Source organism: Ovis aries, chromosome 3 (genome assembly GCF_016772045.2).
Source record: "Ovis aries strain OAR_USU_Benz2616 breed Rambouillet chromosome 3, ARS-UI_Ramb_v3.0, whole genome shotgun sequence".
In the NCBI taxonomy this organism is placed as follows: Eukaryota; Metazoa; Chordata; class Mammalia; order Artiodactyla; family Bovidae; genus Ovis; species Ovis aries.
Window position 1 is genome coordinate 28,303,886 of NC_056056.1, and position 25,541 is coordinate 28,329,426.

Sequence of the window (25,541 nt, forward strand, 5' to 3'; positions counted from 1 at the left end):
TGGGACCTTTCCATTGGCATTTAAAAATGCTTAAGTCTCTCTTACCTTACAAGAAAACAAAACAAATGTTCTTAGAAAACAGAAACAAAACTTCACTCCACTTCCCTCTAGGTCTATTGCCCATCTCTCTTCTCTTTAAGCTGAACTTCTTAAAAGAACAGATATCTGCTGTCTCAGTTTTTGCCTCCCTAGCACTCCTCAACCACCTCTTCCAGGCAGGCCTCCACCTCTGCCTCTCTCTCTAAATGGCCTCTGTCTCTGGTAGGATTCCCTTCTCTCCATCCCTGCTGCCACCAGTTTCACCTTCTACACACATCTCTGTGATAGTCTCCAAACTTATCTTCAAGTAACATTTTTTGTCCTCTCAGCATGCAGGATCTTACTTTCCTGGCCAGGGATTGGACCCATGTCCTCTGCATTGAAAGTGTGGAGTTTTAACCACTGGACCACCAGGAAAGTCCCTGAGTAACATTTTTTATTCCTTGGATCTATCCCACACACAACAGGATGATCTTTTAAAAACAAAATTCTTGGAATTTCCTATGGTTTTTTATGTCTGCTAGGGTTACCATAGCAAAATGCCACAACCTGGGGGACTTAAATAGTGTAAATTAATTTTTACTCAGTCCCGGAGGCTGGAAGTCCAAAATCAAGGTGTTGGCAGGCTTGGTTTCTGGTGGGAATTTTCTCTTGGGCTTGAAGATGGCTGCCTTCTTTCCGTGAATCCTCACTTGACCTTTTTTTGAACAGGCCCTCACTCTCTCCTGCGTCTCTTCTTCCTCTTACATAAGAAAGCCAATCTGGGGACTTCCCTGGTGGTCCAGTGGTTAAGACTTCATCTTCCAATGCAGCGGGTGTAGGTTCAATCCCTGGTTGGGAGCTACGATCATGTGTGTGTGTGTGTGTGTGTGTGTTAGCTGCTCAGTCATGTCCACTTCTTTGCAACCCCATGGGCTATAACCCACCAGGCTCCTCTCTCCTTGGGATTCTCCAGGCATGAATACTAGAGTGGGCTGCTATGCCCTTCTCTGGAGGATCTTCCCAACCCAGGGGTTGACCCTGGGTCTCCTGCATTGCAGGCAGATTCTTTACCATCTGAGCCACCAGGGAAGCCCAAGACCCCACGTGCCTAGTGGCCAAAAAACAAAAACATAAGACAGAAGCAATATTGTAACAAATCCAATAAAGACTTTAAAATGGTCCACATCAGAAAAATCTTTAAAAAAAGAACATCAGTTCTGTTGGATAAGGGCCCCATTGCCGGGAACTCGTATAACCTTAATGACTTACTTAAGGCCCTATTTCCAAATATGGTCACATTGGAATTTAGAGCTCCAACATATGAATTGATGGGGCACACAATTCAGTCCAAGTCAGCCGAAATCCTTTATATGGTCTTCAAGGGCCTGCACAATCTGGCTCTTGTCTGTTCTCTCAGGTGGTCAGCTCCCCCCATCTTCTCAGTTTATTTCTCAGTTCCTCAAGCATGCAGGCTTCTTCCCTTTCTAGGGCCTTAGTACATGCTGTTTCTTTTGCTTGAAATATTCCCTTTGTACCCTCTCCCCCACTCCCTTAGTTTAGAGAATGCCTACTTATCTCTTAAAAATTAGTCACATGTCTTCGTCAAAGAAGTTTCCCATGACTTTAACACCGTGCCAGGATCCCTCACTTATATTTCTTCTTTGCATGCCTTACTTCTCCTGTGACACTTACTACCATTGTAATTAAATCTTTAACTGTGTAATTAATTGTTTAATGCCCCCTCCCTTCCGTAGGAGGAAAGTTCCAAAACAGTAAGGACTATCTCTGTTTCATCTACTGCTGTAACCCCAGCACTTAGCGCAAGGCACTGTACACACGAAAACCTTAAAAACAGATTATTTAAAGATGAAAGGTAGATTCTTTACTGGATTTTCAGGTGAAGAGAAATGCCAGAAATCATCAATAATTAAAAAACTCTCTCCCTCAGTGAACCTCTTTCTAGTCAGGAAAGCCAAGGTTGTTGAGAATTATATCATCTTGACCTATCTTGGAATTTATACAGAAGACTCTAGCTAAAATCTCAATGATAGATTTCCATCTCTGCCCAAACTGCTCAATCATGGGAGACTGTTTTGAAGATAGTTGAAGCAATTTGTCCAATAGCCCATGACTTTGCTGCTCCTTCTAACAAGGAGGAATGTTAGCTAGTCTTCCCCTTGAATCTGGCCTGGCTCTGTGACTTGCTGTGGCCAATAGAATTTCATAGAAGTGATGCTGAGTATAGGCCCTGCCCACTAGTGTCCTTAGAGCATTTTGGAATGCTACTGCAGGACCACCATAGAAAGGAGCTGGGTTAGCCTCCTGGATAGTGAGAGAACAAATAGAGGGGAATCCAGGCAACCAGCCAACAGCCAGCACCAACTTTTAGACATGCAAACAAAAACCTTTTAGGTCTTCCTGCCCAGCTCATCTTCCAGATGGAATTAACCACAAGAGCAAGCCCAGAGAAGCCAACAGAGGAACCCACAGAATTGGGAGAATAACAGATCATTGCTGGGTGCTTCATTACCCAGAAATGCTGAATGGAGCATCAGTCCTCCTGATTTCTGCCTGATCATCTCATTTCCCCTTCTCTAAACACTCATGCCCTCCCTCCTGACTCTCACTGTCACACTCAGTATGAATCATCAGAACATTCTAGAATGCTGATATTTCCAACTGTAAATCCAGCAAAGAAAACAGACAAGATAACTGACTCACAGTGGGGTCTATATATGTGACTTCAGCTGAGTCTGTGGGTAGGGCGTTGTTAGGGAGCATATTCTTGGAAAAGGGGCCACATTCCCTCACCTAGGACACAGGGCTTTTGAGGTGGAAGCCAGAGGCAGGGTCACTGGGCACACCTCATTTGACCATGGCTGCAATTTCTAAACTTAAAATGCAACCCAAGATTTTTGCCATGTAGTAAACTTCCTATGACACAGGAGGAGATCCTAGAAACTTCCACGTGTACCCACTGGCCTGTCCACTTGCAGCATTGATCACCACAGCATTGTCTGTATCAGAAAAAACTTAGGATAATCCAAATGCCCAACAATGGATATTTACACCATGGAATACTATACAGGTAAAATGAATGAACAAGAGCTCCATGCATTAACACTTTTGTTGTTTAGTTGCTAAGTCATGTCCGACTCATTTTGCAACCCCATGAACTGTAGCCCACCAAGACACATCATTGAGAGAAAACAGCAAGTCGCCGAAGTTATGTAAAGTGTGATACTATAACTGAAAGTAGGATCCAGCTGCTTGCTGCTCAAAAGCCAATAAAGAGGCCAGGTTGTTGGAAAAGAAAGTTTGCTTTATTTTGGATCCCAGGGACTGGGAGGTGTGTGTGGTGTGGTGGATGCTTGTTCAAAGTACAGCTTTACTTTCCCCAGCACCCCACTCCAGTACTCTTGCCTGGAAAATCCCATGGGCGGAGGAGCCTGGTGGGCTGCAGTCCATGGGGTCACTGGGAGTCCGACACGACTGAGCGACTTCACTTTTGCTTTTCACTTTCATGCACTGGAGAAGGAAATGGCCACCCACTCCAGTGTTCTTGCCTGGAGAATCCCAGGGACGGGGGAGCCTGGTGGGCTGCCATCTCTGGGGTCACACAGAGTCGGACATGACTGAGGCGACTTAGCAATAGCACAATCAGAGGTTAAGAGCTTTTACAGACAGAGAGGGAGGGGGTTCCATGCAGAAATAGCAGTCAGTTCTGACAGTCTTCTTGAAACTGGTCATCAGCAGTCTATCTGCATCATCTTGATCGTTTTAAGTACAATTAAGCTTCAGTTTCAGGGACTGTTTGTTCCCATTTCTCTGAGGCCAGTTCTCGGAATTGTGGCAGCTTATGTCATGGCTCCAGTCTGGTCATCACGTAGTAAACTTTTTCCACCTGGTGAGTGTTGTGGTGTCTGTAAGACAATTCATAGGATATGGCTCAGAACATTATCTATAGCCTTTGAGAAGGAACTAAAGGTCCTTGAAACTGCTTAATGACTAAACTGTTACTATTTTATCTCCTTTGACTGTTTTCCTTTGTTTCTGCATGTTCTAACTTCTCTGATTAATTTTTAAAAATTATTCAATTTATTTATTCTTTGGCTGCACTGGGCCTTCGTTGCTGCATGCAGTCTTTCTCTGGTTGCAACAAGCGTGGGTTGCTCTCTAGTTGTGTAGGGTGGGCTTCTCACTGCGGTGGCTTCTCTGGTTGTGGAGTATGGGCTCCAGGGCACGCAGGCGTCAGTGGCTGCTGCACGTGGACTCAGCAGTTGTGGTTCATAGGCTCCAGAGCACAGGCTCAGTAGCTGTGGCACACAACATTAGTTGCCCTGCAGCATGTGGGATCTTCCTGGACCAGGGATCGAACCTATGTCACCTGCACTGGCAGGCAGGTTCTTAACCCCTGAACCACCAGGGAAGCCGCCTAAACTTATTCTTTGTCTAAGCTTTTCCATAGACAAAAAACAGACCAAGGGCATGGGGGGCAAGGATCATAGAGTCCTGCTCCATTTCGATACTATTCGTGCAAAATTTTAAAACATGTAGAACACCACCAACTCTTCTTCAGGATGCATTTGTATGTAGTAAGTGTATAAGTAGATGCATAGGGTGTTAAACAGTATATCTGAGGGAGGGACGGTGGGGAACAGGATGCGGGGGTACACAGGAGTTTCACCTGAACCAAAATGATTTGAAATAAATACGGGATATTCAAAGATTGTCAAAACGGGTGGTAGATATCATTCTCCTTACTTTTTGGGCTTCCCCGGTGGCTCAGAGGTTAAAGCTTCTGCCTGCAATGCAACCCTGCCTGCCTGCAACCCAGGGAGACCTGGGTTCGATCCCTGGGTCGAGAAGATCCCCTGGAGAAGGAAATGGCAACCCACTCCAGTATTCTTGGTTGGGAAGATCCCCTGGAGAAGGAAATGGCAACCCACTCCAGTATTCTTGCCTGGAGAATCCCATGGACGGAGGAGCTTGGTGGGCTACAGCCCACGGGGTCACAAAGAGTCGGACACGACTGAGCGACTTCACTTTATTTTTGTTTTTTAGCATTGAAATCATTACATGACAAAAAAATACAAAGCCCCCACCCCACCCCCTTCTTCTTACTGGTCAGGTATATCTTTTCTGCAATCTAAGACTTTCAATATCGCTTTGCGGTAACCCTTCTGCCACTTGGGAAAAAGGAAAAACATTAAGAGGTCGATGACCTGCTTAGTTTTATTTTACGACAATAGACCTTTAAGTCATGGAGTTTCAGAGGAAAACTCTGAGAGTCTAGAGAGTCGCCTCCAGGGAGTGTGAGCTCAAGAAATGACTGCGGAGGGACTGAATGGCTGGCAGGACTTTCTGCGTGGATTGTGCTCTGCCAGGCCTGCTGGCCCCTCATTAACCATGGCAGCTATCGACTTTAAAGACAGACACTGCCTGGGTAGAGAAGCTCCCGTGGAGGCCTGCTTCTGGAAGGGAGCGGGTGATTCACTGAAGAAGGACAAGTGGATGAAGGGACCATGTGGGAAGCACACTTCACTTCAAGTGAAGAAAATGGTATTCGTAGCCCAAGAGTCCTAGAGTCACTTCTCTGTGTGAGCTGGGCAGTTAGGAGACTGTCTACCCGGAGAAGCCTGGAAATAGCATTGTGTTTACCTGCTCCTCTGAACCCCTGGGAGGTGGCTGCTGCCCCCAGCCCAGCGTGCTCATCAAACCTTGGTTTCAACATTTACTTGCAGTGTGACTGTAGGCCAGTTATTTAAACTATCTAATCTCTGTGTCCTTATCACTGAGTGGTGGAGCTAATAATAGTGAAAGGCAAATATAACTGGGTTGACTCAGTTCTAGCTGTTCTGGGGTTGCTTTCGGAAGACATATAACTTCAGCTCAAAAAAATCTTGAAAAGAATGCAAATATGTACATACAGCTTCCACAGAGGTGGTCAAGGGGAGCCACAGTGCAAGATGCACAGCAAACATTTCTTGAACATCCTCTTAACCCAGCAAATTCCCCAGAGCTCTGTCCTCGAGGCAGCCCCTCCCCCAAATGTCTCTTCTCTCAATCTCCTCGCACCCCCACTTCTCCCTGGATCTCTCCTGTGTCCTTCTGGACAAGCTGTTTTCTTCTGGGAGAAGCTCCAGAACCTTTTAAATTGTAAATCAATGTGGTCTTTCAGCTCCTTTCCATTCTGCTCCCTACTCATGATCATAGAGAAGAGTCTACAGTCCAGCGGGCAAACCCAGAATAGCTCTGGAAAGGGGTGAGGGGGAAGTGGTGGTGGGAGAAGACTCTCAGTATCAGACCCTTTTTGTCATTGTCACAATCGCACCTTACTCAAGCTCATTGTGAGAATTAGATGAGATAATGTATGTCAACAACTTAATAGTAACTAATTGCTAAGTCCCCAAATGATTACTTATTATTCCTATTACTATAATTACCATCCTTGGTCTTATTATTTATTTTCTTTCTTTTTTTTTAAAAATATAAATGCATTGTATTATTTCTAAGAACTTATTTATTTTGTTTGAATTCCAAGAACTTCAGCCAAAAGTTTAAAAACTCCAATTGTGGTCCACAGGTTGTAGAGCATTCTCTATTTGGGCTGAGCCACCATCTGCCCACTATATTTTGTCACCCTGCTTATTTAACTTATAAACAGAGTAAAGAAGTGAAGAGAAGTCGCTCAGTCATGTCTGACTCTTTGCGACCCCATGGACTGTAGCCCACCAGGCTCCTCGGTCCATGGGATTTTCCAGGCATGAATACTGGAGTGGGTTGCCATTTCCTTCTCCAGGGGATCTTCCCGACGCAGGGATTGAACCTGGGTCTCCCGCATTGTAAGCAGATGCTTTACCATCCAAGCTACCAGGGAAGCTATAAACAGAGTACATCATGTGAAATGCCAGGCTGAACAAAGCACAAGCTGGAATCAAGTTTGTGGGGAGAAATATCAATAACCTCAGATATGCAGATGACACCACCATTACAGCAGAAAGCAAAGAACTAAAGGCTTCTTGATGAAGGTGAAAGAGGAGAGAGTGAAAAAGTTGTCTTAAAACTCAACATTCAAAAAACTAAGATCATGACATCCAGTCCCATCACTTCATAGCTAATAGATGGGGGAAAAGTGGAAACAGTGGCAGATTTCATTTCCTTGGGCTCCAAACCACTGTGGACAGTGACTGCAGCCACAAAATTAAAAGCTGCTTGCACCTTGGAAGAAAAACTATGACAAACCTAGACAGTGTATTAAAAAGCAGAGATATCACTTTGCTGAAAAGTTCTGTATAGTCAAAAATATGGTTTTTCCAATAGTCATGTACGGTTGTGAGAGCTGGATCATAAGAAGGCTGAGCACCAAAGAATTGATGCTTTTGAACTGTGGTGTTAGAGGAAGACTCTTGAGAGTCCCTTGAACTGCAAGGAGATCAAACTAGTCAATCCTAAACGAAATCAGTCCTGATTATTTACCACAAGGACTGATGCTGAAGCTGAAGCTCCAAAACTTTGGCTACCTGATGCAAAGAGCCAACTCATTGGAAAAGACCCTGATGCTGGGAAAGACTGAGGGCAGGAGAAGTGAGTGACAGAAAATGAGATGGTTGGATGGCATCACCGACTCAGTGGACATGAGTTTGAGCAAGCTCCAGGAGATAGTGAAGGACAAGGGAGCCTGGTGTGCTGCAGTCCATGGGGAATCAAAGAGTCTGACACGACTGAGCGACTGGACAACAAAGACCAACTGTCTGCCCTCCCCTACCTGTGACCAGCGACACTGACTGCAGTTGGTTTGAGAAGCTGTGAAAAGCCTGTTGGGCCACCTCCTCGAGGCTCTGGGGAGCCCTCTAAAGGGCCTTTCCTACCCCAGGCTCCCCTTGCTGGCTGGCCAGGGTGCCAGGTGCTTCACACTCTCTGTGCGGTATGGAGCACCTTATGCAGTTTAGCATCCACTGGACCTGGGATATCTTGGTGGCGGCAGCTCTGTAGAGGGGCCTTACCCTGCAGCCATCTGCCTGGCCCATCCACAGAACCAACAGGTCTGAAGACCACTCCTGAGGCAGCCTTCTGGCTTTGGGTGGGTCCCTTATGCAAGGCTCAGGCTAAGCACATAGTGCTGAGAAGCTGGCTTCTGGGAAGGCAGCCAGGGCCTACAGAGGTTACGGGGGTCTGGGAACCAAAATAGCCTAAATACAGGAAAATTTGGACAGAGAGTACTTTCCAAGAACTGAAGGGCTGTTCTGTGACAAAGAAGAGACTCCCGAGTCACGTCAGACCCACAGGAGCCACAGGAGGGCGCTCTCCCTCAGGGCAGTCTAAATGGGGGATATTGTACCCATCTTTGGTGCACAGTGTCGTGGGCGGGGCGGGAGGGGGGGGCTCGTGGGGGTGGGGTGGGGGTGGGACAAGCAGAGGGCGGAGGACCCCTCTCTTAGGAATGACAGCTGAGAGGTTCCAGATGCTTACTGTGGGCCAGGCCCGGCTGTAAGCACTTTACAGGAGACATCTCATTTAACTCGCGCTCGCCCAGTGAGGGAGGCAGTGCTAACGCCCTGATGCACGGAGGAGAAACTGAGACAGAGGGAGGCATCGTCCAGGACCGCACGGCTGGCCAGCAGAGGCCGGGGAAGCGGTAGCCTGGCTGCGGCACATGCTAGATCAACCCCCACACCATCCTTCCTCCAGCGCAAGGCAAGGGCAAGCCCGGGCAGTGCTTCTGACACTTTGTGTTCAAATGAATCACAATTCTGGATTCTGAATCTGTAGGGGCCTGGGCTGGGCTGGGGCCTGAGATTCTGTTTCCAAGAAATACTAATGAAACCCTCCGGCCACACTTTGAGTAGCAAAAGCCTTGAAGCCCATGGAATCTCTCAAGGCTGTAAGATTCACGTGTGCCTGTGGGCCCCGCAGGCCCCAGGGGACCTGGAGCCCTGTCCGCATGGTGGTTTGAGGGAACAGAGCAGGGCACTGAGGGCACTGGATCTCCAGAGAGTAGACTCTCCCTTCTAGACAGACATAGGGCCAGCCCTCCCTTCCCCTCCCCTCTACCTCTTCCCTCCCTTCCCCTCCTCTGGGAGCCATAGTAGGCACCTTGCTCAGGACACAGCTCTCCCAGGAGGGTGGGCGTGGGAGGTGAGGTGGCCCCAACACAGACACTGATACATGGACACACAGACACGATACACAGGTACAGAAGGACACAGACACGTATACAGACAGACACACACACAGATACAGACCACAGACACGTACACAGATATACACATAGGTGCACACAGATACAGACATAGATAGACACACACATAGACACAGACACACACCCAAGCCCTGCTGGGCCTGACAGGGCAGATCTCTTCAGGGACTAGACAGAGTGCAAATAGCAACCTCACCTGTAGAAGGCCTTTCTCCAAGGCTCCCACTGACCAGGAGAGGAGGTGAGGACCTGGGAAGTGGAAACGCACCTCCCACAGGTCCAGCTGTTTTCTCAAACCTCCTCTCTCCTCTCTGTCCTTAAGCCAGGCTCTCTACTTCCCCCACTTGGGCTGGCCCCCACATGCAGGTAGCATGGCCTCATGACACACACCTAACACGTCACCCTAGAGTTTAAAAACTCTGATGGGATCACATATATATTAAAAAAAAATTCAAAGACTTTCTACTGCCCACAGCATAAACTACTTACTTTCCGCACAGAAAAGGATTAACGGAGCAAATCTGACTGCTTGTTCTTAGAAAGGCCTGCTCACCAGGCTGGCCCCTGTCTGGCATCTGGGAATGGAGATTTTGAGCTGGGGGCGCTGGTTCCCACCATTAACCAGGAAGAGTGTCTGTCTCTGCCTAAACCGTCTGTACAAACAGTCGGTGAGGTTCATGCTGAAGCCCTGCTTTCCTTCTAGGATCCTGGAATTTGGGTATGTGCCAGGCAGAGGCTGCCTCTGGGGTCAGCCCCTGTGTTAGTCAGGGTTCTCCAGAGAAACAGAGTAGGAGACATATATGGAGACGGAGCCAGTGACTCATTTTAAGGAATTGGCTCAGGCAAGTGTGGGAGTTGGCAAACTTGAAATCTGTAGGGCAGACTGGCAGGATGGAAAATCAGAGTTGATATTGTGACCTTGAGCACAGATTCTCAGGGCAACAGGCAGGTGTTCTCCCTTCTTTGGAGGATTCTCCCTTCTTAGGCAAACCTCGGTCTTTGCTCTTAAGGTCTTCAACTCATTAGGTGAAGCCCACTTATATGATGGAGAGTGATCACCTCACTCAAAGTCCCCTGATTTATAGGTAAATCTTCTCTAAAAAAATACCTTCACTGACAACGTATAGACTTGTGTTTGATCAAACGAGGCACTATCGCCTGGCCAAATTGATGTAAACAGTTAAACATAACAACTTCCAATAAAATCCTGGGCACTGAGTCTCTAACAAGCTTCTTGGTTGGCAGTGTTTCACATATGTTATGGCAACTCACTGCTAGAGGGAGTAGGTGTGTGCCCTGTGGCTCCCTGGAAGAGGACTCTGATCACGTACTCTCAAGAACAATTTCCCTTGCACCTGGTGTCCCTTAGACTTCATCTCGTGTTCCTCTTCCTTTGCTGAACATGCTCTGCATCCTGTTCTAATAAATCACAGCTGTGAGTACAACTGTCCACTGAGTCCTGTGAGTCCTCTTAATGAGTCGTCATCCTGGGGATTTCCAACCCATCCTCAGATGCTCTGATCTGAGCCTGGCCAGCCTCCTCAGTTCCAGCTCCTGTTTCTCTCCACCATATACCCCACATTCCCACCATACTGATATACTTAGTGTCTGAATATGCTATGCTATCTCATGCCTCCATAGTCTAGAATGCCCTTCTTTTCCTCTCTTGGCCTGGCTAACATTTTTTGGGGGAAGGATACACCACAGAGCTTGCGGAATCCTAGTTTCTCAACCAGGGATTGAACCTGGGACTTGAAGAGAGGAAGCACAGAGTCCTAACCACTGAACCACCAGGGAATTCCCACTACCTGGCTGACTTCTATGCAACCACCAAGACATCTTGTTTGTATGACAGTCTCTAGGTTCATCCACATCTTTGCAAATGACACAATTTTGTTCCTTTTTGTAGCTGAGTAATATTCCATTGTCGGAGAAGGCAATGGCAACCCACTCCAGTACTCTTGCCTGGAAAATCCCATGGACGGAGGAGCCTAGTAGGCTACAGTCCATGGGGTCGCTAGGAGTCGGACACGACTGAGCGACTTAACTTTCACTTTTCACTTTCACTTTGGAGAAGAAAATGGCAACCCACTCCAGTGTTCTTGCCTGGTGAATCCCAGGGACGGGGAAGCCTGGTGGGCTGCCATCTCTGGGGTTGCACAGAGTTGGACATGACTGAAGTGACTTAGCAAGCAAACAAGCAAGCAATATTCCATGGTATGTATGTTTCATATCTTCTTTATCCATTCTTCTGTCAACAGATATTTAGGTTGCTTCCATGTCCTGGCTAATGTAAATAGTACTGTAATAAGCACTGGGGTGTATGTTAGAAAAATGGTACAGATGAACCTATTCGCAAAGCAGAAATAGAGACACAGACATAGAGAACAAATGTATGGACACTAGGTGGAAACGGGGAATGAGATGGATTGGGAGATTGGAATTGACATATATACATTACTAAGTATAAAATAGATAGCTAATGAGAACCTGTATAGCACAGGGAACTTTATTTAATGCTCTATGGTGATCTAAATGGGAAGGAAATCCCCAAAGAGGGGATATGTATATGTATATATATGTATACTGTAGCGGATTCACATTGCTGTACAACAGAAAATAAAACAACATTGTAAAACAACTATACTCCAGCAAAAATCAAAAAAGAAATAGACAGCCTATTTGGTTATCCATTCCCGTGGAACAAACCATCCCAAAACATAATGGCTTAAGACAGCAACACTGCATTATTTCTTATGATTGTGCAGGTTGCCTCAGGTAGTTCTTCTCTTTCTCATGGTGTTGGCTAGAAGGTTAGGAAGTGAAGTTCAGTTGATCCCACCCACATAGCTGGTAGTTGATGCTGGCCACTGCCTGGTAATTTAGCAGTGGCCACTGGCCAGGGACCCAGCTATTTTCATTTGGGCTTTTCCGTGAGTGTCCAAAAAGCCTGGCAGCCCAATTCCAGGAAGAAGCGTTCCCAAAAGGCAAGCCTCAATATGCAAATATTTATCAAGCTGTGGCTTGCATCATTCTTGCTGATGTTCCACTGGCTTAAGCTAGTCACATGGCCAAGGTCAGACTCACCATGGGAGGGAACCACACAAGGAGATGAATACTGGGGGTGTAGTTCATTGAGGGCCACTGTAGAACAACACACCTTTAGTTCAAGTCTATTCTGGCCCCTCCCTATGCCTATTTATAGTGCTTGCCTCACTGGATTGAAATAGTTTAATTGTTATGACTACTGTACTATATTGTCACTTATGTTTATGGACTGGAGCTCTTCTGAGGGCTGGGACTCTGGTTCCTCCCTGAAAACAGTGTGTCTGCAAAGTGATTGAATGAGAGCAGCAGCTGTCATTACCTTCTTCATGTCTGCCAGGCTCAAGCTCGGCCCCTACGTTGTTTAGACAGAGGAAGTTCAACAGCTGTGATGTTGATGCCAACTACATCAGGTCCTTGCGTGCCTTAAAGCATGGCAGCTAGCCCTATAGCAAAGTCCTGATGTACAGGAGGCCCCTAGTACATGAGTGTGGAATGAATGGGTGAATGCATGAGCAGGTGGACTTCCTAGGCATATCACTGTGATTTCCAAGCTACAAATGCATCAGTTTTTTTCCTTAAACATACATCGTAACCAAGCTGAGCAGAAATCACACAACTCCACCTCTCACAGATGAAACAGTTTCATCAGAGAATTGTGGAAAAGAGAGCTTCTTCAGCGCTCTCCTTTTTTGACTGAGGACCCTCATGAAGAACAGTCTCTTTCACTGAGCCATGTTCCACTAGCCTGTGCGCCTGAAGCAGAAGCCGAGGTCCTGGAATGGTGGAGTGAACTGTCTTTCATAGTCTCCCCACGACTATGACATCGGATCCCCAGACTGGTTGGTTCTGAGCAGCGGCTCCTCATATAGGCTCTGTCTCATGCTATAAATAGGCATAGCCACATCTTCAGTGACAGCACACTGGAGTGTGGAAACTCATTGTGTATGCAACTCCTCCCTATTGCAAAATTCTGATATCATCAGAGAACACAAGAAGTGAATCAACCCTGTATAAATACTTTGATTAGATCACTTGCTTTCAAGACTGAAAAAAGAGGGGGAGGGGAAGAGAAAAAGTTTGGTGTCATTGCCTTCTGGACTGACATAAGGGTGTAACGTCTCCCACCCAGCTGAATGTTAACCCCGATGGAGCTGTGGGGATGACTTTTTCTTACTTAAGACTATGTTTCTCTACTTTCCATCCTTTGGAATATGTCATCTTTTGAACCTGTCTAAATAACTCAAATAGAAGAAGGTCTTGAATAACGAAATTCAAGAAAAAATATTTTTTTGTTTTATGAAATTACTTTTTCAGTTTTTGAAATAATTAACAGTATTATTTTCTTCCCAAGCAAGTAAAGAATCTGCTTGCAATATGGGAGGCCCAGGTTCAGTTCCTGAGTCAGGAAGATCCCCTGGAGAAGGGAATGGCAACCCACTCCAGTATTCTTGCCTGGGAAATCCCAAGGACAGAGGAGCCCAGTGGGTCAAAAAGAGTTGGACGTGACTGAGTAACTAACACTTTGACTTTTTCTACAGGTGATCCCCTTTGATCTGTAAAAAATGAAATTCATCTAGTCAGGGGCCACACACTGGTTCTACCTGGCCAAATCCAGCCTGCTCTGTCTGTACCTTTCTTGACCAGCACAGTAGTTGGTTGTTTTTTAAAAATTTGGCTGCACCATGTGAACTCTAGTTCTCTAACCAGGATTGAACCCAGGCCCTCTGCATCGGGATTGCAAAATCTTAACCACTGGACCATGAGGGAAGTCCCAGAAGTTGGTGTTTAAGTTCTGAGCTTCTTCTCGCTCAGATGGGGCATGTTCTCCAGTTCCCCACAGTTTCCACTGCTGCCGTTACGTCCCACACACAGTTCACTGCAGAACCCTGTAGGCAATTAAGTTTCCAGTCTCTGAGTGCTGGCACTTATTTTACAAATGGGGAAACAGACTCAGAGAGGTTGATTTTCCCAAGACTGTACAGCTAAGAACTAGAAGACATGAAAAGTGGTTTCCAGGCTCCAGGTACACAAGACTGTCTCTCTTCTGCTTACTGTTACCTCCACATCACTTCCCGCAGCTTTGGCGAAATGAACAAATCTATGTGAAATTTCAATAACTGTCATAGAAACAGCAAGCTTTCCTCAGGTGGATTTTGTAATAATAACACATCTAAGGGTGAGTTCTGTGACCTTCCTCTTTCTGTTTTGCCCATTCACTCCACAGGGCAAGACAAACTTCACCCCACAGTGTCATTGGGCAACCCTCAGGCGTAAAAAGAGGAGCGTTTTCCTACTTCTCCCTTCTCAGCAAATGGCTCTGATGGGAATCTTTCTCCACGTGATATCCATACTGGAAATGATTCAGATGGTGCAGATGGGCACGTCTTCTGGAAAAATCCTACTGGTTACTCAAAGCCCTGCTCAACCTTGAACTCCTGTGTGAAGCTGGCTCCACCCTTCAATTACATATAAGTGAGGACTTATCCCACAGCAGGGGCTGAGTGTGTCCCTAGCTGGTAGTCCTAAGGCTTACTTACTTACTTAACCTTTTGGGTCTTCACTTCCCCATCTCCACTCTCTCCTCTCAGTCCATATTTTCTGAATTGAATCGAGATAACTGAGGCTGATATGAGAGTTCCAGAAAACAAACTATATCTCTCAATTTTCTACCCAAATTGGACAAGGACTAGATTTTGATTCTCTTCTCTGGAAAGTAAGTGTTAGTTACTCAGTCGTTTCAGACTCTTTGTGACCCCATGGACTATAACCCTCTAGGCTCCTCTCTCTATGGAATTCTCCAGGCAAGAATACTAGCGTGGGTAGCCATTCCCTTCTCCACGGGATCTTCCTGACCCAAGGACTGAACCCAGAGTCCCCTGCATTGCAAGCAAATTCTTCACCATCTGAGCCACCAGAAAAGCCTGTCATTGTGCAAAAATGCCCAAATAGCCTCTACTCTTCAAGAAAACATTGCCTAGTGCTGGGAAAAGAGTCAGACAGGCAAGGGAGGGGGCTGCTGCATTGAAAAGTCCTAGAGGGGCCTGGCTTGGAAAGTGGTGATGAAATGGGACAGGGAGACCCTAGATTGCCCCCTAAGCACAGTGTTTATCTGAGGGTCTGAGCCTGTCTGAAATCCGGCAGTAGAGTTTAGGAAATAAAAGGAAATCCTACCTCTAACCCCCAAGGGAAGATTAAGGAGCTCCAGGGGCCTCATATCAAGGTGACTCCCTGAAAGGGTGGGTGGTGAATGAGAGTCACATGAATTTGTAGATCATTTAGAGCAGTACTGTCCAAGAGAAATATAATATAAACTGCAGGTATAATTTAAAATATTCTAGTTGTCACAGTAAAAGAAAAAAAAATACAAAGGTAAAATTTATTTGAATCACATATCCAAATATACCTAACATTAAATCTCATACTTGAAAAATGCACTATATCCAAAATATATCATATCAACATACAATTAATATAAAATTACTCATGAACTATTTTACATGTTTTTCAATCTAAGTCTTTAAGTTCTAGCATTTATTGTATAATTGCAGCACATCTCAATTTGGGTGCTAAATTTTCATCAAAAATTTTCAATCTGTATGTAGATTTCAAAAAATTTCTAGTAACAAAAAGTAGTTTCACATACTCAATTTGTTTCAAACATACATAAACATTTCCCAACAACTAACTGAATTGAATATCAGTTTTTACTAGTTTTTTATTAAAAAATTTTGGGGGTGGTCCATATCAGTGTTGGGCTTCCCCAGTGGCCCAGATGTAAAGAATCAGCCTGCAGTGCAGGAAAAATGGGTTCAATCCCTGGGCTGAGAAAATCCCTGGAGAAGGGAATGGCAACTCACTCCAGTACTCTTGCTGGAGAATTCCATGGACAGAGGAGACTGGCAGGCTACATTCCATGGAGATCACAGAGTCAGACACAGCTGAGCAAGTCACACACACACTCACATCAGTGTTAATTTGATTATTCAGCTTTATTGAGATATAATTGACATCTAAAACTATGTAACTTTAAGGTATACAATAACAGTGTTGATTTTTTTTTTTAATTTAATCTTCACTGGATCTTAGCTGCAGTGTGCAGGATCTAGTTCCCTGATTAGGGATTGAACTCAGGCCCCCTGCATTGGTAACATGGAGTTTTAGCCACTGGGCCACCAGGGAAGTCCCAGTGGTGTTGATTTGATATATTTACATATTGCAAAATGATTACCACCATAGCAATAACTAACACCTCCATCACATCACATCATTACCATTTGTTTTAACCATTTCTTTTAGTGGTGAAAACATTTAGGAACTACTCTCTTGGCAATTGTCAAGCATATAATACAGTATTTATAACTAAAATCATCATGCTATATATTAGATTACTGGAACTTATTCATCTTCTGCGTGCATGCTAAGTCACTTCAGTCGTGTCTGACTCTTTGTGACCCTATGGACTATAGCCTACCAGGCTCCTCTGTCCATGGGATTCTCTAGGCAAGAATATTGGAGTGGATTGCCATTCCCACCTCCAGGGAATCCTCCAGGGATTTATCTTCAAACTGGAATTTTATACTCTTCGAGTAACATTTCCCCTTTTCCCCTACCTTGAATATCAGCTTGTAAATTTAAATTTATTAAAATCAGATAGTATTAAAAACAGTACTTCAGTGGTACCAGCAGCATTTTACATGAGGCTATCAGCTATTAGGTTGGACAATGCACTTTTAGACTGATCAGGAGCTGCCCCATTGCGCACTGCCTACTCCCCTTGGCGTGACACAGGGAGTCTGATCAGAGGTCAATGTCCACATTTTGAAGTTTAACCTTCTAGCTATGGTTGTTCTCCTGTGAGTGCACTCTCTCTGTCTTAGGCCTGGGTCTAACCGGGTCACAATCTCGGGATGGGAGAGGGTTGTCTGAACTGCTGTTGCTTATTATTTAACTTATATGCAGAGTACATCATGAGAAACGCTGGGCTGGAGGAAGCACAAGCTGGAATCAAGATTGCCAGGAGAAATATCAATAACCTCAGATATGCAGATGACACCACTTTATGGCAGAAAGAGATGAAGAACTAAGGAGCCTCTTGATGAAAGTGAAAGAAGAGAGTGAAAAAGTTGGCTTAAAGCTCAACATTCAGAAAACGAAGATCATGGCATCCGGTCCCATCACTTCATGGCAAATAGATGGGGAAACAGTGGAAACAGTGGCTGACTTTATTTTGGGGGGCTCCAAAATCACTGTGGATGGTGATTGCAGCCATGAAATTAAAAGATGCTTGCTCCTTGGAAGGAAAGTTATGACCAACCTAGACAGCATATTAAAAAGCAGAGACATTACTTTGCCAACAAAGGTCGGTCTAGTCAAGGCTATGGTTTTTCCAGTAGTCACATATGGATGTGAGAGTTGGACTATAAAGAAAGCTGAGTGCTGAAGAATTGATGCTTTTGAACTGTGGTGTTGGAGAAGACTCTTGAGAGTCCCTTGGACTGCAAGGAGATCCAACCAGTCCATCTTAAAGATCAGTCCTGGGTGTTCATTGGAGGGAATGATGTTGAAGCGGAAACTCCAATACTTTGGCCACCTGATGAGGAAAGCTGACTCATTTGAAAACACCCTGATGCTGGGAAAGATTGAGGGCAGGAGGAGAAGGGGTCAACAGAGGATGAGATGGCTGATGGCATCACTGACACAATGGACATGGGTTTGGGTGGACTCTGGGAGTTGGTGATGGACAGGGAAGCCTGGCGTGCTGTAGTTCATAATGTCGCAAAGAGTCAGACACGACTGAACAACTGAAGTGAGCTGAACTGATAGCTGGAGAACCCAGAAAGCAGTTTGATGCCTCAGCTATGTAATGCATGGCTAAATGGGTCCCAAACAGACCATATGGGATCACTTCGATTTTTCCATATGAAAAAGCACAGTTAGGTCTACAATAGCCTTTCCCTTTTAGAAACTCACTGCATTGAGAAGAAAAGTTGACAATTTTCCTAGACACTCTAAGCTACTACTTGAATTAGAAATAGTTTAAAAATCAAAAGAATGCCAGGAATGTCTATGGTATTGCTGGCTTCCAGTAAATGCTTATCCATAAATGAATTATTATTAGTTCTAATTATATCAGATTATCCAATGATGCTTTTTTAGCTGGAGGAGAAAGCAGATGATTTTTGCAGTTCAAATTACTTTATAACTTTCTATGCATCGTGATTAGGTTAAAAGAAATTCCATTGGTATATAAATTAGTAAGTTTCCACAGCTGTTATCTCCTCTAATCTCTTTTAGTCATTACTATTTAACTAGGAAGGAATTAATTTTTTTAAGTGTATGTGAAAAAAGTTCTGTGTGTATATAAATATATGTGAAGAATTTTTAAAGAAGCTGCTTGTGAAACAAGTAGAGGTTTTACATCCCATGAAATATCTTAAAAATAGTCATAAAATACCTCCCTTCTGGCTAAAGTTTTATATAATCACATATATAATATATATAGAAAATATTTGTAAGATATTTGTATACAGCTTATATACGTATATAAATTGCCAAAATTCGTTGGATCATGGAGAAAGGAAGGGAATTCCAGAAAAACATCTACTTCTGCTTCATTAACTAGACTAAAGCCTTAACTGTGTGGATCACAGCAAACTCTGAAAAATTCTTGGAAACAGGAGTACCTGACCACCTTATCCGTCTCCTGAAAAAGTTATATGCAGGTAAAGAAGCAAAAGTTAGAAATGGACATGGACAAACATACTGGTCCCAAACTGGGAAAGGAGTACAAGGCTGGATATTGTCACCCTGTTTTTACATGCAGAGTATATCATGAGAAATGTCTGGCTGGATGAATCACCAAGCTGGAATTAAGATTGCCAGGAGAAATATCAACAACCTCAGATATACACATGATACCACTCTAATGGCAGAAAGTGAAGAGGAACTAAAAAGCCTCTTGATGAGGAGAGGAGAGTGGAAAAGCCGGTTTGAAATTCTACACTCAAAAAACTAAGATCATGGCATCTGGTCCCTTCATTTCATGGCAAATAGAAGGGGAAAATGTGGAAGCAGTGACAGATTTTATTTTGGGGGGCTCCAAAATCACCGTGAATGGTGACTGCAGCCATGAAATTAAAAGACACTTGCTCCTTGGAAGGAAAGCTATGACAAACCTAGACAAGGTATTAAAAATCAGAGACATCACTTTGCCAAAAAAGGTCCCTATAGTCAAAACTTTGGTTTTTCCAGTAGTCATGTACTGTTGTGAGAGTTGGACCATAATGAAGGCTCAACTTCAAATAATTGATGCTTTCCAATTGTGCTGGAGAAGACTCTCGAGAGTTCCTTGGACACCAAGGAGATCAAACCAGTCAATCCTAAGGAAAAATCAGTCCTGAATATTCACTGAAAGGAATGTTGCTTAAGCTGAAGCTCCAATACTTTGGCTACTTGATTCGAAGAGCCCATTCCCTGGGAAAGATTGCAGGCAGGAGAAGGGGGCAGCAGAGGATGAGATGGTTAGATAGTGTCACTGACTCAGTGTACATGAATTTGAGCAAATTCTAGGAGGTAGTGGAGAACTGAGGAGCTGAAGTCCTCAGTGGGGGTGGCAAAAACTCAGACATGACTTAGTGACTGAACCACCACAATTATATATATATTTTTTGAGTTGGGGGGAAAAAAAGCCCTGTAAAAATTACCACAAGGTGGCACTAAAATCCAATGAACATTCCAGTCTCTTAGTCTGTTCTTGTCTGTATGGAGTGAGGGGGGCGGGAGAGGGGGGCTGATTTACAGGCAATGTGTAGGAGACAGTGGACAAAAAAAGACGAAATAAATTAAGCTGAAGACAGGAGGTAGATTAACATCTCCCTTTTGTCTGAAGGATAATTTCCCTCTCTCACTAGTGTGGATATCTGTCATACAATGAATGTATATGTTAATAAAGTTAACTATTAAAATGATTTGTTCTTGATGATTCAGTTTTATCCTTGCCTTTTGCCAGCGTATTGTGAAGGGAGGGGAGAGGCAAGGAGGAGACCCTTTGGGACATCATCTAGTTTCGGAAAGTTTATCCTGTGACTGGTACGATCTTTGAAGTAGCCACTGTCCACAAAGCTTGTCAAAGTACCCTGGATATACAAATGAATACCATGGAAAGAAGTTGCTACAGAACATAGATTTTTTTCTACTTGTTTATTTTGGCATAATTTACCAACTGAATATTTCTAGATATTATTTTGATATTGAGAGTCAAGCTTGGAACACCTCATATAATATGTCTGAGAATCAGGAAATGAGTGAATTGAATCCTTCTTCCTGATTCTTTGTTTTCCTGTTGTTTTCTTTTAAATACATGGTACAAAGCTTTAATTGTTTGATGTTTTCTTAATATTTGAAGCTTAATGACACAGCCAAGATTCCCAAGTTATATTAAGATGAAGGAAAGTAGTATTAACAATACAGCTATAAAAGGTTTTGACTATAGGAGGAAAAACTTGGGTAAGATTTTTCTAATAGGCTAACTAAAATTTAAAAGAAAGGAAAAAGTTTCAAGAATGGAGCCTTAAACAAATGATCCAAAAGAAAAAAACAAACAAAACCTTACTTTCTCTTGTGAGATTCCACTGTGGAAAAATTGTTTACTTATTGACAGTTCAGTTTCTTAGATCTGAAAAACAAACAAACAAAAAAACACTAGGCATTGTAGTGGAGGTAATCCAACGTGAGGGAAGCAGATTTGGTCATTTGAACGAGGTTAGCTTTTAAATGACACTAGAACTAATGTCTTATTTGACCTGATGATATCTGTGTCCATCTGAGACCTACGTTTTGACACATGGATCACATTTTTCGCATATATGAGTAAATGGCTCAGTTACAGCTGGTGCCCAGGTTTGACTGGATGGTTAGCACAGACTGGAGTTTGAGATAAGAGACTTCCAGAAAGTTCCAACTAAGTTCCTGAGCATTTAAGTGAATTCTCCACAGTCATTTACTGATTTTTACGTAGATGCAGACTCCGGCATTGTGCCAGCGCTTCAAGATGCTAAGATAAGGAAGAATTCGGGCCTTCCAACGGCTTCCAGTCAGAGGGGGAGTCAGAAGTAGGAGGCAATAACCTCATCGTGATCAAACACTGAAGGCAGGAGGAGAAGGGGATGACAGAAGATGAGATGGTTGGATGGCCTCACCAATTAGATGGACATGAATCTGAGCAGGCTGTAGGAGTTGGTGATGCACAGGGAAGCCTGGCAAGCTGCAGCCCATGGGGTCGTAAAGAGTCAGACACGACTGAGCGACTGAATTGAACTGAACCTCATCGTGATGTAGTGAGTCTCTCCTTTCTGAAACGCCAAGAAGCATCCCACTCCCCCCAGAATGGAAATGGCCCAACCTGTGTAGTTGGTTCCTCCACAACTGGTCTCCATCCTGAGTTTCAACTCTTTCTCTCCCAACCAAGGGAAGCCACACTAAGCTATTCTCTTTTGTTAGAATTTGTCCTACTCTTTCCCCACATCTCTGTTTTTGCTCAAGCTGTTCCTCCTTCCTGGGAGGTCCTCCCTCCCTTCCTCCTTCCATCCGCCTCCCCACCTCTTCTATCCATTAAGATGCTTTGACTTAGGCCCCTCTAGATCAGACATAAGTGTCATCTCCTGCAGAATACAAGGAGTAGATGAAACAAGTCCTGGTGGGTTGCCAGAGACTAGGTTTCTAGCACACTCCCCACCCTCAAACACACACACTAATTTGTCCTGTTCTAGCCTGCAAGTTTCTCAGCCCACCCATCCGGGCTTCAGCCTATTCTTGCCTAATGGGGTGTGGGGTGGTTGGATTTTATTGCACTACTTACTTCAGATAAACCAGGATCCAAATTAATCCTGCAAGCCAGGACTGAGGCTGCCCTTTTCTGTCTGGTTACTTCCTGAGTGTACCTGAAGTTCTGCAATCAGCCTCGACCTTCCCTTTTCACTGACCCTCTTTCCCTGAACCTTCACCTGGAGACCTTAGGCTGGGTGCCCGAGAAAGCGGTAAAGAGACTGGCTTGTTAAAGCCGGAAACCGGAACCAGGCCCACCCATAAGGCACCCTCTAGCAGATCCAAACACGGCCCAGGGAAAGAACCCTCGTGGAAGCATGGTGGCAGGCTCGACAAGGGGAGGGGCTGCTTCTAAAAGAAAAAAGAAAAAGAAAAAACAACAACAACAAACCACAACCTTGATTGGAAATAAGCCTGTGTGCGTGTGTGTCTGCGTGTCTGTGCATTTAAAAACAAAACCACGTTAAAGGAGCCGCTCCCTACCCTACAGGTCCGACCACCCGCTGGGAGTTTGCGAAGCAAGCAGGGCAATACGAGTGGGAGAGACTCATTCACGCGCCCACAAAGTGCCTCCTGTCTCGGAACCGCTCGCCCAGGCCCCGCGGGCTGCTCCGGGCAGCCGTCTTCAGCCCTTCGGTCCCGCGCGCAGAAAGAGCGAACCTTGACGCAGCCAGAGACCCGCAGCTCCCGCCGCGGCGGCAAACTCCCCAGTCGCCGCCTCTCCCAGCCCCGCGGCCTGGGCAGTCAATCAAGCCCGCCCGGCCCCTCCCGTGGGCTGCAGGGGACGGCCAATCAAAGCCAAGCTCCGCAGCGATGAGCTCAGTCGGCTTGCTTCCCATTGGACGGCTATATTAAGAAAGTCGCCGAACTCTTTAAATAGCGGGCGCTAGGGCCGCAGCCTGCATCTGCCGCCGCAGTCGGGCTGAGTTCGTGTTCTCTCTTGTGTTTTCGCCTAGGCCTAGGGAGATCCAGGAGGGAGCTAGGCCGCATCCGCTTGCTCTGGCCACCGTTTGCTCACAAAGGCGCCGACCCGAGACCAGGGGCGAGGAGAGCGGCCGCCGCTCGGGAGCAGCGCGGAGACGCACCGTGCGCCCTATGCCCCCGAGTCCCCCACCGCCCCCGCCGCGGCAGTCCGAGCACTACGAGGGAACGCGCGCCATCCCGGGACCTGGGTGCAGCTAGCGACCCTTGTCCCCAGCGCGCAGCCCGAGGTGAGCAGTGAGCGGCGAGCGGGACGGCAGCGAGGCGTTCGCGGGGCCCCTCCTGCTGCCCGGGCCCGGCCCGCTTATGGCGGCCATCCGCAAGAAGCTGGTGGTGGTGGGCGACGGCGCGTGCGGCAAGACGTGCCTGCTGATTGTGTTCAGTAAGGACGAGTTCCCCGAGGTGTACGTGCCCACAGTCTTCGAGAACTATGTGGCCGACATCGAGGTGGACGGCAAGCAGGTGGAGCTGGCGCTGTGGGACACGGCGGGGCAGGAGGACTACGACCGCCTGCGGCCGCTCTCCTACCCGGACACCGACGTGATCCTCATGTGCTTTTCGGTGGACAGCCCGGATTCGCTGGAGAACATCCCCGAGAAGTGGGTGCCCGAGGTGAAGCACTTCTGCCCCAACGTGCCCATCATCCTCGTGGCCAACAAGAAAGACCTGCGCAGCGATGAGCACGTCCGCACAGAGCTGGCCCGCATGAAGCAGGAACCGGTGCGCACGGATGACGGCCGCGCTATGGCCGTGCGCATCCAAGCCTACGACTACCTCGAGTGCTCGGCCAAGACCAAGGAGGGCGTCCGAGAGGTCTTCGAGACGGCCACGCGCGCCGCGCTGCAGAAGCGCTACGGCTCCCAGAACGGCTGCATCAACTGCTGCAAGGTGCTATGAGGGCCGCGCCCGACCCGCCTGCCCCTGCCAGCGCGGCTCCCCATCCCGGGCCCGTCCCCCACGAGCCCGGAGAAGGGGAGAACCTTGCCCCCCCCAAAGACCCCCACCGGACTGCCTGGCGTCTGCTTTCAGCCCCGGCAGCCGTGGCCTGGAGACTCAGGCTCTGGCACCCGAGAATCGGCCGCGTGGTAGGCACCCGGCGCCCCCTTTCCAAGTGTCTGTGCGTCCGGCTGTGTGGCACAGGCTTGGCCACCCCACTGAGTGCCAAGGGTCCCCTGAACACCATTTTCTGAAGAGCGAAGCCTCTTCAGGGTGTGTGGCTGTGTGTATGTTCGACTCCCCGCTGCCGAGTTTTCACCCCACGCCAGCCCCTGCTCCCCGGACATGAGCTTGGCGCCGGGATGCGGCCGCGCCCCATCGGATGTGCGTCTGTAACCAGTGAGCGCCTGCTATGCCCTGTCTGTAACATAGACCTCGGGACCTGCGGGAGGGGAGGGCTGGGGAGGATGGGGTGTTATATAAATATAGATATAATTTTATTTTCGGAGGTAGGATGGTGTTATTTAATGGTGGTGGTGGGTGGAGTGACAGGGCGCTAGAACAGCTCCAGCCGGGTCTGAGTGAGGCGTCATCCCAGCACGAACAAGACTTGGCCATGTTTCCTACCCCTGGGGAAGACATTTGCAGCTGACTTGGGGCCTGAGAGGACACAGCTTCCAGACTCCTGTCTCCTGCCAGCCAGCCCCCCCACCCCCCACCCCCCGGCGAACCCCTCACTAGCCATTGAGAAGGAGGGGTGAAGTGTGCTGCAGGTTGTTTTTGCCATAAGCGAACTTTGTGCCTGTCCTGCAAGTGAAAATTGTTCAGTCCAAGAAACTGATGTTATTTGATTTATTTAAAGGCTTAAACTTGTTTTTTTTCTTCTTTTTGGAACGAATTCTTTGCACAATTGTTTCATTGTTTGACATTTAATGCACTTGTCATTTGCATAAGACAGTAGCATTCTGACCACACTTGTACGCTGTAACCTCATCTACTTCTGATGTTTTTTTAAAAAATGATGACTTTTAAAAAACAAGGAGAAGAAAAAGAAACCACTAATTTTTTTCTTTTGAAAAAAGTGGCAACACTGTTCTATTTTGCGATTTTATTTGTGCACGTATGCGCACTCTTTTGATAAAGGGCAGTAACCAGTATTAGGGCCTATCTAAAACCTTTTGTTGTTGGTTTTTTTTTCCCTCAAGGCAGTCTCTAAAGCTGTGTGAAATTTTCTCTGCATCTCTGTACAGAGAATAAACCTCCCTCTTGTGTCTCTTTTCTCCCCCTCCCTTCCCCCATCCAGTGGTACTTCTACTAAATTGTCTTGTTTTTTTATTTTTTAAATAAACTGACAAATGACAAAGTGGTGAGCTTATGATGTTTACATAAAAGTTCTATAAGCTGTGTATACAGTTTTTTATGTAAAATATTAAAAAAACTATGATGATGACATTTATAAAATGGCTCCTGTGGTTTAATGATGTGTAAAAATCTTGTGAATTTGAGGGCAAGGGGAGAACTCGGCTAGGTGAGG

The 25,541-nt window shown here is 46.0% G+C and overlaps 1 protein-coding gene and 1 long non-coding RNA gene across 2 annotated transcripts; one reads left to right on the forward strand and one right to left on the reverse strand.

Annotated features, from left to right (window-relative positions):
• Positions 1-1,367: 1,367 nt before the first annotated feature.
• On the reverse strand, positions 1,368-22,806 carry LOC114114138 (uncharacterized). Its single transcript, XR_003588978.3, has 3 exons — positions 22,751-22,806; positions 20,880-20,942; positions 1,368-3,944 (listed from the first exon to the last, which is right to left on the reverse strand). It is a non-coding gene; the product is annotated as an uncharacterized LOC114114138 (long non-coding RNA).
• A 528-nt stretch (positions 22,807-23,334) lies between these two features.
• RHOB (ras homolog family member B) lies at positions 23,335-25,463 on the forward strand. The gene is given in 1 exon segment (NM_001127673.3): positions 23,335-25,463. A coding segment is annotated over 1 exon segment (591 nt). The 5' UTR covers positions 23,335-23,377; the 3' UTR covers positions 23,969-25,463.
• Positions 25,464-25,541: the final 78 nt, after the last annotated feature.